Consider the following 14246-nt stretch of genomic DNA (forward strand, 5'->3'; position numbering starts at 1 on the left):
TTCATATCATTTTCTTTGTTTCTTTTTTATTCCACTTTCAGTCACTGAAACAGATATTTGGAATTTTTGAAGAGTTGAAAGTTGTATTATTTTCTTATAGTTGAGCATGGGTGACAGAAATCATTAATACAGATCTAATAAATGATTTAAATTGTAGAAAATGTTCAGGATAATTTATTTAAGTTCTGGTCGTTATGGGCACTGCTACAGACTAATAATACTATTTTAATTAAATATGCATATTTTCAGAATCATAGTGTGTAAAAAATTGATGATCAAATGAAAATAAATAAAACATTCATTAGACAGCTTCACAATATTTTAAGTAGTTTTTTGCTGCCATTAAATAGTCAGCAGCTCACAAACACAGCTGGTAAACACTACGAACAACAGTACATCAAATGCAATAACATCAAGAACAAAAAATGTACATTTTTAAAAGAATTTCTTTGCAAAACAAGAACATTAATACACATCTAATATAAACATTTGTATGGTGTGCCTGTAGGGCTGTGTTGCTGTGTCCTTTCGGGTTGGTTCGTGTTCTTTCGGCAATTTCCGGTGTTATCTCCTTCTTCAGACTTGATGAAAATACAAAGAACGGGAAGCCCTCCTCTCCCCGAGCTGAGTCGAGTCCTTTGTGGTTACCTGAATTTTTTGAGGACATTTTAAAGATTGCCTGTAAAGAGTTCCGTTTGTGGAGATTTCTGTCTGCTCCGTACGGGGCTCGGGTGAGGTCGGACCCACACTGCCCGACGTCCTTTCTCGGTGACTTTCGGCTCTTGTCGTTCGAGGGAGGAATGGACGAAGCGGACTCGGCCACGAAAGCGCTCGGGCTGGATGAACCGCCCATCGATGAGCCGCCGGTGGAGGGAGTGGGCTCGGATACCGAGTCGGAGGCCGAAGTTACCACGATGGCTGTGATGGCGGAACCGGGAAACATCGGCTTAGGAGCCGAGTCCCTACCGAACCCAGACGAGGCCGAGGCTGCCTTTGCAGGTAACACGGGCTACAGTTAGCAGCAGGCCGCTGCTGTGCGGGGTGGCGCTAAAACACAAACTGAGATAATAATGTTAGCACCAGCTGCCTCTAAACCAAACACTGTTTATGTACGGGCACTGCTTTAAACGGGGAGAACATTGTTATCTGCTGAATACATTATTTATTATTCAGAAAAGTTAATGGCTCATAAGAGGGACGCTTGAAGATGTGTTTTTTTTTTTAAACTCGGGTGGCCCAGGTGGCAAACACCGAGGGAACCACTGACATGGGATAGGGACCAACACAAAAACAATAATAAATGCAGTGGGGAAGACAGGTATAGAAAATCTTGATTTTCAATCTCACGTACATCCTTTTGCCCTCATACAAATGTTGTTATTGTTGAAATTAACCCTGCTAATGAGATTAAACGTCTTTGTGTAATGGAAAGATTGCATTGCAAAGTGCTAAACTAAGTGGTAGCATCAAAACATACTTCATCTGATAAAGTTTCTTTATTTAGAATTATATGCATTATATGTTGAGTCTGCACAAGGGAGACTCAGCCAATGTAGCAGCAATGCAAACTCAAAATACAAAATGTATACACATATATTTATACAAATGCTAAAGACAAAAAAAATAAATAAAACGTAGTACCTCTCAATCACATTTCACATTTTAAATTCCATTTAAATTCAGCAGTAGATACTGTAAAAGCATATTTAGTGTTTAGTATGAAAATACTGTAGTACCCTGATTTGGTGAAACCCATGGCACATTAAAAAGTAAAACTGCAAAAGCTTCAGAAGCGATACTACAATAAAGTACTTGATTTACAGCCAAGTCGGCATGAGCACCGCCCCATGCTTGATCTTTTCACCATATTATAAATGATTAAAAGTAAAGAGTTGTCCTCTATACTTTTCAATAGTTCCAGTTAGCTACAGGATTGTGTAAAATCTTGAGCCAACCCTACTTTATATTTTGTTTGGAAAATGGGTGCAGTAGTTTATTGAAACATATGCAAACATACATGGAAATACTGTGTACATAAGGCAAAACTAAAGTCTTTATAATTCTGATGATTTTAAAAGTCAATATTTGGTATGAATATCTTTAGGGAAGCTTTCTTTTAACTTCTTTAAGTAGTCTTCTGGAATAGTTATTGAAGGACACTCAAAATCTCTTCTTTAGATGCAGTCTTTTGTTCCATTCCCTGTCATGATGAGAGATTTGGGAGATTAACAGTACTCTAGTCCAGTGGAATTGGTGAGACTGTATTGGTCAGGCAGCTCATTATATCCCTCCTACGGACACACCGTTGTGTGCGATGCCAAATTCCATCCGAAAATTGTAACATATCAGTTACATATACCACAGACATGACTCATCATGTATTTGTCCCAAGTATAATATTTCCCCTCATCCATCCGTTCATTTCCTTCTGCTTAAACTTTATTATTTAAAGCCTGAGAGTACTGTTATGGTGTGGAGTGTGAAAAGTGAGGACCTGGAGGCAGGATTCAAAAACAAAAGACAAGCTATTTACTGGGCTAGAATGAGTAAATCAAAACAGAGTTCACAGAATGGAGTAACAAAAATCCAAATGGCAAGAAAATATAGGGAATGAGGCAGGCAGGAAAACAGTACAACGTGACAAGTGAATACAGTCAGACTAAAACTATGTATATACACAAGGTAATGGGGGGAATAGAGACAGCTAAACTAACACAGGTGTAGACAATCACAAAATGAGGCAGAGGAGGAAGTAGAACCAAACACAATGCGCAAGAGACTATCAAAATAAAACAGAAAAAGTTGAACATGGGAACACCAGGCCCAGAGACGAAAGCTAAACCAGACCACAGGGAACATGGGGAGGGGGGTGAATGAAAAAAGAGAAATACAGTACTAGCAAACTGTAATTATGAACAGAAACTAGATAGCAAAATTAACAGAATTCAAAATTTCAGAATTACTGTAAACAAAAAGTTCAAGCAGCAAAAGAAAAACAAGAAGCAAACAGAACAACAAAGACTAAAAAACCAAACAAGAGATCCAATACCATGACTGATACAGATGAAAATCATTCACTCTCATAAGCACATAATAGAAGAGTCTTCTGATTCTGGTAATACCGGTGTTTATTATTTCCTATGTTACCTCCTTTACATCATTATTATTGTAATCCTCCTTTGTAGTTATATTTTATTCTTGAAATTTCTTGTTGTTGATCAGATGTGACGGCAGTGACAGTGGGAGGCGTTCATGCAACAGAGGACAATGTTTTCACTACAACCGTCGCCACATCTGGGAGTCTCCCTGAACATGTGCTGGTACATTAACACACACTCGACTAGATCCATTCCCCTTCTATTTTTGCCATTTATTACATTTTGATGATGATAAACAGTATCTTATGACATTATTTACAGGAAATTGACGTGATGTTGAATAAAAGCCAATTAATGTTAAATATCCTCAGCATAGAACAGATTCATTTGTGCTTGTTAGCACTGTAGCGTTAATTATTAGAACATGATTCAAAAAAATCACATGGGCTTCCCTGCTGACTACTCAAGTAGTTTTTTAAAACATCAACATATTCTCATCGGAGTGTATGTACTCTTTCCACATCTGTCACAGAGCGGTAGGACCACTCTACAGCTGGGTGAAGGTCTCAGTACCCAGAAGGCTACTCTGATTGTGGTTCACACTGACGGCAGCATCGTGGAAGCAGCTGGCCTCAAGTCCACTGCCACCATCACATCAGGTACACCCCTGTCTGTGTGTGTGTGTGTGTGTGTGTGTGTGTGGTGTCTACAGGTGTCTGGTAATCTGAAATGTCTGATCTGTGCATTTTTTTATGTTCTCCTGTGCTTCTCCCAGGTCCACAGACTCCACCCACTCCTCTGACTCCACCCCAGGACAAAGACTCCTGCTCCAAGTACAACTGGGATCCCTCAGTTTACAACAATGAGCTGCCGGTACGCTGCAGGAATACCAGTGGACTCCTGTACAAAAACAGACTGGGATCAGGTGATTATCATACCTACACATGCTATATCACATGGTCAAGCTGATCTTGTTCTTCAGATTACTGTGGAGATGTAAAACTCCAGATTAGGTTAGAACTGTAATCAAACATTTGCAAACACACTGTGGTGGAATTTTACCCATCTTATTTTAGTATAATTATTTTAATTCAGCCACATTATAGTGTTGTTGAGTGTGAAGTGCCAATTTAAGGACATGCCAAACAATCTCAGTCAAATTTAACACCAGACTTTGAGTAGGCCACTCTACTTTTGTCTCGTGAGCAGTTCAGAGGTGGACTTGCTGGTGTGTTTCAGATCATTGTCCTACTGCATAACCCAAGTGCACTTGAGCTTCAGGGTAAAAGCTAATGGCTGGACATTCTCCTTCAGGATTTTCAAGTAGAGAGGAGAATTCATGATTCCATCAGTTATGCCAAATTGTTACCATCCTTAAGCAGCAAACCTATGATCACACCACCACGTTGTTTGACTGTTGCCATGATGTCCTTTTTATGAAATGCTGTGTTAGTTTTACAGCAGAACACAAACCAAAAACAATTCAAAAAGATTCAGATTTTTAAAGGTCAGTTCACAGAATATTTTCACACCATTGTTTTCCAGTTTCTTTCTTTTTCTTAAATTATGATCACTAACTGTAATTGAGACATTTGAGGCAATTCATAAATGTCCTCACTTCTTCTTCCTTGTAGCCTATTTTTCTCTGACAGGTTCTATTTAAGTGATTTTTTTTAATTCAACTGGCCTGGTAATACTTGGGTGTGATTGGTAAAAGTTTACTCAGCTCTCCAATAATGTGGTTAACCAAAGTTAATTCATTATTTAACTAGAAAGGGCAATTACTTTTTCCACATAGGGCCATGTTGGTTGGTTTGGATATCTTCCCCTTAATAAATTAGATCATTATTGCAAACAGCATTTTGTATTTACAGTATTTACTGTTTTTATCTTTGTCTAATATTAAAATTAGTTTAGATGATCTGAAACATGTGTGACACATGTTATTAAAAATAAGAAAAATAAGAAATCAGGAATAATTTTCACAGCACTCTATAATCCTTCAGCTATGTTTGCTTTTTATAATTTGCTATATACAAGTGACATTGTTCCTTTTGCCTGTTTGACCCCATGATGGCACTGTTGTCTCACTGCTAATACAGAGGAGCAGAGGCACAATAGACAAAGTGATGTAGAAGCTTGCCTTTACTAGCATATTGTTGTTATAGTAGCAAGATGGCTTAAAGTTCTGGTGCAGAACATTTTTTTATTTTATGCTATGAGTTTTGATGATGGGAGCTTGGAACATGAAGTTGAGCTTCAGGGGACGAGCAATTAGTTTTTGTGCCATTAAGAGGGTGTAGCCTCCAACACTAAAATGTGTTGAGAAGTAGTTGGGATAAAATCAAAGATACTTCTATCCAGAGTGAAATATTATAGCCAAGACTCTTTTATACTGTGTATATTTTAAGTTACTTGTTCTATTGCTGCCCACACTCACAGTGTTGTGTTTTGTCAGGGGGCAAAGGTCGCTGCATCAAACACAACCAGCAGTGGTACACTCCCACTGAGTTTGAAGGTCTCGCTGGGCGAGCAAGCAGCAAAGACTGGAAGAGGAGCATCAGATATGCTGGCAGACCTCTGCTCTGCCTCATACAGGTAATTAAATATACTGCTTTGCTACTATCTCACTACCGTACTACTGCAGTGCTGCACTGTATTGTGTGATGCAAAGAAGTTTGCATTTCCAATATATGAATTCTCCAAAGCTAATCTTGAGCCATGAAACTAGCAAAATATTCTAGAGTCAAATGTGAAACCATCTATCTATCTGATAGCTAAAAATCGGCTAATTGGCTCATGCAGTTGGACAATGATCCTAAGAACACCAACAAATATTAAACAGAATAGCTGAAAAAGAAAAGTATCAAGATGTTGCAATGGCCTGGAGGGACATTAAGAGAGCTGTGCATAAATGAACCCCTGTAAACCTCAATGAACTGAAGCAACGCTGTAAAGAAGAGTGAGCCAGAATTTCTCCACAACAATGTGAGAGACTGATAAAGTCACACAGAAAACAATTACTTTTCTAAACTTTTTTTTTCTAGTTAGTCCTTTGTTTATAAAAGGAGGTGGGCCAAGTCCATGCAAAACCTCATGCAGTAAACCTGTGTTTGCAGGAGCGTATCTTGAACCCCCATGCTGCCTCCTGTACCTGTGCAGCCTGCTGTGATGACCTGATAGCGGTGAGTGAAGTGGACAAGTCCTGATGAGCTTTAGATCAGTCAGTTAATTAGAAAATATTTAAATCATCATAATCTGAGATGTCGCACATAATATCTGAATAATATTTGTTTGTGTTCGTCTTATTCTTCGCATCGTTAGAGTCCGAAGGAGGGAGACTCTCTGGGAGCAGAAAATATCAGCATGGTAAATGATTTTTTTCTTTTTGTTTTTTTGTTTTTTTGTAAATGTCCATCACTACAACTTCATTTCCAGATGCTTTATCTTGTGATCTATATGGAGATATATTATCATTAAATAAAATAATGGAGATTCTCTCAGTCTGTGCTGTGATGGCATCTCAGGGTGAATATTAGAGCAGTGTGGCTATTAATAAACAAGATGGCTTCTTTTTTATGCCTTCTTCTAGTCCCCAGTTTAAACACAGAAGGGAGCTCCTTCTTCTGCAACACAAGGCCTTCACATGTAACTTTTCTTGAGAGGGTCAGATATATAGGGTTCTTTATAGTACTAATTTAATTGCTAATCATTTTAAATTGGTCAAATTAGCATTTTGCCCTCAATATAAATCCAGAAACCTACACACAAAAATGTAAATTCTAATTCATAAAAAAGAAGATTTAAAGATAAAATTATACCCTTGATTTGTTGCTTAGTAGGGCCTCATTTGGCATCATTTATGCTTTGAGGCTTCTTGATTAAGTCTCTAAGAATCAAAAATATACAACAAAGCAAATTAAAGCAGTTTGGGCTTGCAATCATATATAACAAGTATCACGCAATGATTATCAGTTTTCTTTGTTAACTCGGGTTACCTCCACACATCGCTTTACTCTTGTACCGCACAGTCAAATGGATCAGTTGAGCACCAGCTGCTGAAAGGAACAGCTGATACAGCTCTATGACTGCAAATAAGACTGCACCAGAAAATGATTAATCTGGTGATTTGGTCTTTGCAGGAGCACAAGTGCACTCTCTGTGCTGCTGTTATTTATGAAATGACACCTGCACATTACAGCGCTGACATTTAGCCCTTTACAGTAATGTATGATAATAATAATAACTTAATTTTGAATTTTGTTTTCTGTTCAGTTTAGTTTCACTAGACATCCCAGTATATTATATTGTATGTATATTTTTTATTTTTCTTAGATGTTGCATTGATTTTATCTGTGTCCTCTTTCTGCTTGACTCAGACCGGCCCCGTACGCCTCTTTGTCCCGTACAAGAGACGAAAGAAGGACACTGAGCCTGTAATCATTACTGCCAAGAAGGAACTTCCTGCTACCAAGAACATTACGTTGACTCCGGGAACCACATGTAGGTCACATGTGCACACAGCTCATGATTTTGTAACTTTGTGCACTTACAGCCAGGGATAGTTATTTTGATCTAGAATTCATCTTCATTCACAAATCATTTCCTATACATAAGTTTGTGTTCCTGAAAAATGTAATTAATTAAAAGTTCATTCTCAAGTTCTCAAAATCAGATCCTTAAAATAAAAAATGTAAGCCCCACCTTTAAACTGCTTGTTATCCAAACATGAATCACACTTCTGTTTCTTTCTTACAGTCACGGTGTCCCCATCTGGGCAGTTCACTACTTCTGGCACCTTGACCTTTGACCGCACGCCAACGGGCGACGCTGCTGCTGCCATCATCTCGGAGGGCTCGGCGCAGAGCGAGGTGTTTGCCAGCACCGCAGGTACCATCCCCTGAGTGACTGAGAATTCATTCAGTGGTACATTGTAGTGCATTTGTTTGAGTAGGCACTTAAACAATCAAAATTCTCAGTGTGGGATAGAGGCCATTGGTCCTTGCAATTATTCAGCTCCACAAACACAAAAATATATACATATCCTGCATGGAAAACCAAACCCAGCTCTGTAGTGCTATGTGCTTAAGCACGCAAGACTCCAGCACCTTGCACTGCAGTTTCCAACAGTGGTCTTCTGCTCTGCAGCCTCAGAGAGCTCAGCTTATGTTGAACCAGCTCTCGAACAGGTTCTGGTTAGAGTGATTGACCAGCTCACAGACAATAATCAGAGCAGAAAAAGGACCATTGTCACCAGCTGTAGTCCCAGACAATGGATTATAGCTTGTGGAGTCTACAGAACTGGGGGATGAGTCTCCACGGGTAGTCACACATGTGAGCTGTCTGAACTGCCTCTGTGTCCTTCACCACAAGGTTAATGAAGCAACCAGGCCTCAGTGCTTCTGCTTGTAAGCTTTGTCATCATTTTAAGTCCACAGAATCAACTTTAACAAGATTTTTTTTTTTACACCTTTTTCTGTCAGGGTAGTAAGAAAGTAAGAGTCTAGTAAAGTGTTATAGTGTAAAACACACCCCCATTTACCTGTGAGAGCACTCACACACCTTTTTTGTTTCTCTAGGATGTGTTAAAACACACTGTGTGATAGATGTCTGGTTATTTTTAGACTTGGACCTGTCTGTATCTCAGCTGGTGATGGTTTAAAACGGACAGGAGTTCACACATTGGAAGTGTTCGAGTGATTCACTGTACTTCTTTTATTAAATATCCTTGCATTAAGTGTAAACAGACCAAAATGTATGTTGGATGTTGATTAAAGCACCTACATTCTTCTTTAATAACAGCTTTGCACACTTCATAGGCCTGACACCAGGAGGTTTTCCATTAGTCTTGAGGTTCCTGCATATTCTGAGCATGTTTTGGCTGCTTTTCCTACATTTTACAGTCAGATTCCTCCCACTGTATCTGAGCTTTTTTGGTTATAAGCTTTTAAAATGTCAATATTTTTGAGTTTTGCTGAGGTCCTTTTTTTATTAAGTTAACACACAGGCTACTTCAGTAAAAGAGCCACAACTGTGACATTTACTGCCCATTAAGCCAGTCTCCAGAAAGACAGTCAAGGCAGGCTGAATTCTGACATTAAAAAATGCCTTATATAAATGATTTCAAAGCGCATTTATTTTGAAACTACTATCAAATTGCTTTCTGATCATTTTATTGCCGTGCTTGATTGGCCAGCCAGCTCCCCTCACCTGAACCTTGTAGAGAATCTGTTGGGTATTGTCAAGAGGAAGATGAGAAACAGCCAACCCAGAAATGCAAATGAGAGATACCAAAACAACCTAGGCTTTAAAAACACTTCAGCAGGCCCAAAAGCTGATCACCTCAATGCCACACCACGCTGAATCAGCAGTTAGTGGTAAAGAGACTCAGCCAAATACTGAGTTTGTAAATAAAGATACTTTTCAGACATTGGACATTTCTGTATTGTAAATCATTTTTTTGGTTGATGTTAAGAAATATTCTGATAATATGAGACACCAGATTTTCATGAAACTGTAACAGCAAATTGCAGGTAGTGTAGCAGAAAAAGATCAACAGCTGTCTTTTCTTCTCTCTCTCAGTGCTAACGGCGTTGCCAGCGTTAGCTGTTGCTCATCAGCCAGTTCAGGCCAAAGTCGCAGTGGCAACTGCAGCGGCGTCTCCATCGGCAGGGCTTGTGGCTGGGCTTGATGTGGGGCCTATTGGGGGGGCAGAGCCAATAGTGAGCGAGGGGCAGAAGAACACTTGGATATACCTGGAGGAGATGGCCAACACCCTGCTGAACAATGTCCAGCAGCTCAAGGCTCTTATTGAACAGGCCAAAAACTCTGCAGGGGACCCTGTAGGGATCAAAAGTAACGGAGGCAGGAAGGAGGTGAGGACACACACACACATACACAAAAAGTCTGAGATTTAGATCAGCAGTAACTACAAATGGATTTGACTTTAATCTTTGTTTTTTGTGTGTCTGTGTTTAGTGTGGCCTTACCCAGCCATTTCAGAACCAGATCTCATTTCAGCAGCCAGATGACTCTGAAGCTAAGAGGGGCACTGAAATCACTGAGATCATCATCAATGTATGACATGCTTACACACACACTCACTCGCTGAAAAAAAATTATGGAAATTCCTTAAATTTCTTATTTAGCAAAAGTCTCGAAGAAGTATTGTGACCTGAGACATCCACATTTTTAGTTCCAAGCACACTTGATCCTACATTTCACAAAAAGCGATTAGGTGGTTGTTTTTTTAATAGTCTCCCACACGACTTTCCCCTCATTCATGAATAAAACCCTGAGATACTTTAATTTGTTGCTTCTATTCTGACGTGGAATGGAATCCTCATGCCTGCAGCTGCCACCTTGTCATGTTGGAGGGTTTTGAGGCTCCCAGTAATCCCAGTCTTTAGCCCATGGGGCTGAGCCCGAATGAGTCACATGGCCCAGCCATTCTGTGGGCCCATCATCTGCAGGAGGTGCCAAAAGGGTCCGGTGCAATGTAGTAATTATAGAAACTGGCTCTTGGGTCATGGAAAGAATCAATTTTTTTAAGATTATTTACATCTTATTGTTAAAAAATTCTGATTTGCAAATTATCCCAGAAATTTGAGGCTCTCAAATACTGCATTGAACACCTCATGTATCTAAAACTCCAGTGTAAATAGAAAAAAAAAAACACAAGGAAGCAGAGAATTGTAGTCTTTTTTTTTTTTTTTTTTTTTTTAAATCAAGCTTTTGGATTATACCATATACTGTAAAGAAGCATATAGTTATAACGAGTTATCAAGACAAGAGTTCTCAGTGACAAAGTTCTTGATGAATCATCTGCAGAACTGAATGCTGTAGCTATCATGTTCACAGGCTCCTGCTTTGTTTCTGCAGCAGATGTGCGTTAACTGTGGCCGGGTGGCGATGAGTGAGTGCACAGGCTGTCACAAGGTCAACTACTGCTCCACTTTTTGCCAGAGGAAGGTAAGACTCAACTCTTGTGGAGTGCACACAGAGTGCTCTCCAGAGTCATTTTTCTTTCAGACACACAAACAATAGACAGATTTCCCTGACATTTGTTATGAGTCTTTACTAATGTTTTTTCGTGACAATGCAGTTTAAAAAGTAATTTATTTTTACAGCAGTCGTTGATTATTCGGTTACATTCAAATCAGCTGGTAGTTGGATTTGTTGGGTTTCAATCGTGTTTCCAACAGGGGTGTTGAAGAGTTTCAAACTGTGCAAAATCAAACTCATAACATGCCTGAAAAGCGTTTCTCCTGTTTCTTCTTACTGATATATTTGCAAATAGCTAATATTATAACTTACTGGTTTGGTTTTCAAAGCCTTAATATAAGTGTTTTGGCTGCAGCCATGTTTTTTTTCAGAGGTGACCATATTTGGAGGTAATCCTAAGGTATCAGCTAAAGTTAACAAATATTGTCAGCAAGCTGCATTCATAAATAATCCCCTCATAGGTACACATACCAACTATCATTTTTTACAAAGTAACAGACTATAGACTATACCGAAATACTAGAACTTTACCCACTAAAACTGAAGCACAGACTTCTAGATGATCTGTATCACACAAGAAGTCATACTATCTGTCATATCATTCAGTTAAAATGCTCATAAAGGCACTAACAATGTAAACACATGCGTGAGGCCTTGCAGGCAGTTTTTGACATTTTTCTTTTCATGCCAAAGGTTGCTACCTAATTATAAAATCAATCACTTCAAAAGTCTGTCTGTTTTGTCCATAGGACTGGAAGGACCATCAACACACCTGCTCTCAGTCAGCAGGGGGCATGGCTGTCCAGCAGGAAGAGCCGATCACAGCCATTGACATGGACAAAGTGAAGTGAAGGTGTAGCAGTTTAGGAAAAAGCGTGTACATCGTTTCAGTGAGGTTAACAGCTGCTGCAGACTGAATGAGCTAAAGTGGAAGAAGAGGAGGGATTTCAAACACACCTGCTTGAAAATAGCAGTATTTAGAGCCTTTAGTGTGACGTTTTTTTCTCAGGTTGACGTGTAAAAAAGGTCACTGATGGAGTGAGAGCTGAAGTTAGACTAGACTGACTTAGTATTTATGAAAAGTATTAAGGAGTGTTATTTCAGCAGTATCCAATGAAGTGGTGGTTCTAACGAATATTTTCATCATAAATTCATCTTGTCCCTAATTCTATTATATTTTAGTGACTTTGTTACATTGTGTCATCAGTTGTCATATGGTTTATATCTTCCGTCCGCCACTGTTACCTCTCTGCTGTTGCCATTTTACCTCGTTTACCTCATTATTCTCTAAAAACAGTCCTGATTAAAGAGGACATCTTCTTTTTTGTTATTTATGCATGAGCACAATGGCCAGATTTTGGGTTCAGTGTATGTACAAATAATCCCTGTGAGCCAAAAATTTCAGACTTCAAAGTGCTAATATGGTCATCTCAGGAAATCAGCTTTGGCTGTGAGCTCAAGCCACACCCACATGCTATTGAATCCTTCTGTTTGAAAGGGACAGCCAATCAGAAGAAAGTTGGTTAATCTTTTGAGGTCTACATTCTGATGATGAAAAGTAAGCCAATTATTTTTAGAGTTAAATAACAATGTGTTTTGGGGGAAACTTTTCAGTTGTTTTTTGTTTTTTTTATATTTTTCAAATTGACCTTTTTTGTTCCCTCATTGCCAAAACTTTGCAGAACATTTTTCAGCAGACAGAAATGACATATTTTGATATTAAAGAATCAGGGTTGGTTATCACTGATGAGGATTTGGAGAATTTAAAGTTGAGGAGCTATCTTTAATTCAGGATCATGAAGTGACTTGAACACGAAGCAAACAAAACTGCTGTCCTGAATGTTTTGATTTTTTCTGGCAAAAACTACGTATGTAAATTATTATTTTCTTACATTTGTATATGTGTGTTATTCTGTTGCTATAGAGCCCTTGAAGTCCAGAAAGAATGTACAGGTATTATAAGCAATTGTAAATATAATGGTAAATATCTTTTTTCTTGTGTTTCACTGATTAATAAAAAAAATAGTTCAGCAAACTACCAGTGGGTTTTGGTTTTTTTTGGTTGGTTGTTATTTCATACATTAAGGCCATTGCCCTTCTTTTTGCACATTTAGCTTTTTTATTTTCCCTGATGTGCAGCTAAAGAGAGTTTTGCTTTTTAATAAGTCGGTAGCCTACCTGCTATATTAGAGTGACTCCTGATTAATCATTTTGGACATGACACTTGATTCTACTGGGTCTCAGGCCCAGCAGCACTCAGGTGTCTGCTGCTGATCACTGATAGTGAAGGAACGAGCCATTTCTGACACTTACTGCTTAGTCTAACCACAGTGAGGTGATTTTATTGACTTAATGCCAAAATTCACATCTGTAAATGTAGAGTTGAGGGGTTTTAAAAATCGCCTTCCCTGTTGGCCTGGCCTCTTTTGATTGATGTAATCTGTTGGCCTTCTTGACTTTTCACTATCAAATAATGATAATGTTCTTTTGTGTGTTCAAGATTCTGTAGGGACCCCATTTAGTCAGGACTGATGTTAGGAGCAACTTAACATTAGTTATAAAGCTTACTTCTGCTGACATGTACTGGCTTACAATCGCCCTTTGCTGCAGTGATGGAGCAGTGTTATAAATTACATTGTGGTGCCGCAGTGAAATTCTTTTTGGTTATCATTATCGATAATCTAATTTAATCAGCTGGTATTTTTGTTTCCCTGTGATTTAAAAACCCTAAATTGGGAAATCAAGTTAGAGCGATAGTAAAAAGGAATAATGCCCTATATCAACCCTAAGGAGTGTATAAGATAATCTGGTCCTTATCAGGTATTAACATTAGGAAATGCAATCTCAGATGAACAACACATGAGACTGTATTTCATATCAATTCAGTTTAATTTATATAGCGCCAAATCACAACAACAGTTGCCTCAAGGTGCTTTATATTGTAAGGTAAAGACCCTACAATACAACAGAGAAAATCCCGACAATCATAGGACCCCCCTATGAGCAAACACTTAACAGGAAACCTCCAGCAAAACCATGCTCAGGGAGGGGCAGCCATCTGCTGCGACCGGTTGGGGGCAGGGGGGGAAGACAGGACAAAGACGGGCTGTGAAAGAGAGCCAGAGGTTAATAATAACTAATAAT

At 38.8% G+C, this 14246-nt stretch overlaps 1 protein-coding gene across 2 annotated transcripts; it reads left to right on the forward strand.

Moving 5' to 3' along the window:
• The first annotated feature begins 308 nt into the window (after positions 1-308).
• On the forward strand, positions 309-13137 carry deaf1 (DEAF1 transcription factor). 2 transcript variants are annotated; one of them, XM_003449212.5, is made up of 13 exons: positions 309-999; positions 3223-3320; positions 3631-3757; positions 3874-4023; positions 5557-5696; positions 6218-6283; positions 6423-6467; positions 7478-7601; positions 7857-7988; positions 9681-9973; positions 10077-10175; positions 10980-11069; positions 11852-13137. In XM_003449212.5, exons 1-13 carry the CDS (start codon positions 801-803, stop codon positions 11951-11953), a joined length of 1665 nt encoding a protein of 554 aa, XP_003449260.1. In that variant the 5' UTR covers positions 309-800; the 3' UTR covers positions 11954-13137. The 2 variants fall into 2 exon arrangements, with proteins under 2 accessions (XP_003449260.1, XP_005454261.1); XM_005454204.4 differs by having other exon boundaries at positions 10983-11069.
• The last annotated feature ends 1109 nt before the right edge of the window (positions 13138-14246 follow it).

The sequence above is a fragment of the Oreochromis niloticus genome, linkage group LG7 (assembly GCF_001858045.2).
Source record: "Oreochromis niloticus isolate F11D_XX linkage group LG7, O_niloticus_UMD_NMBU, whole genome shotgun sequence".
In the NCBI taxonomy this organism is placed as follows: domain Eukaryota; kingdom Metazoa; phylum Chordata; class Actinopteri; order Cichliformes; family Cichlidae; genus Oreochromis; species Oreochromis niloticus.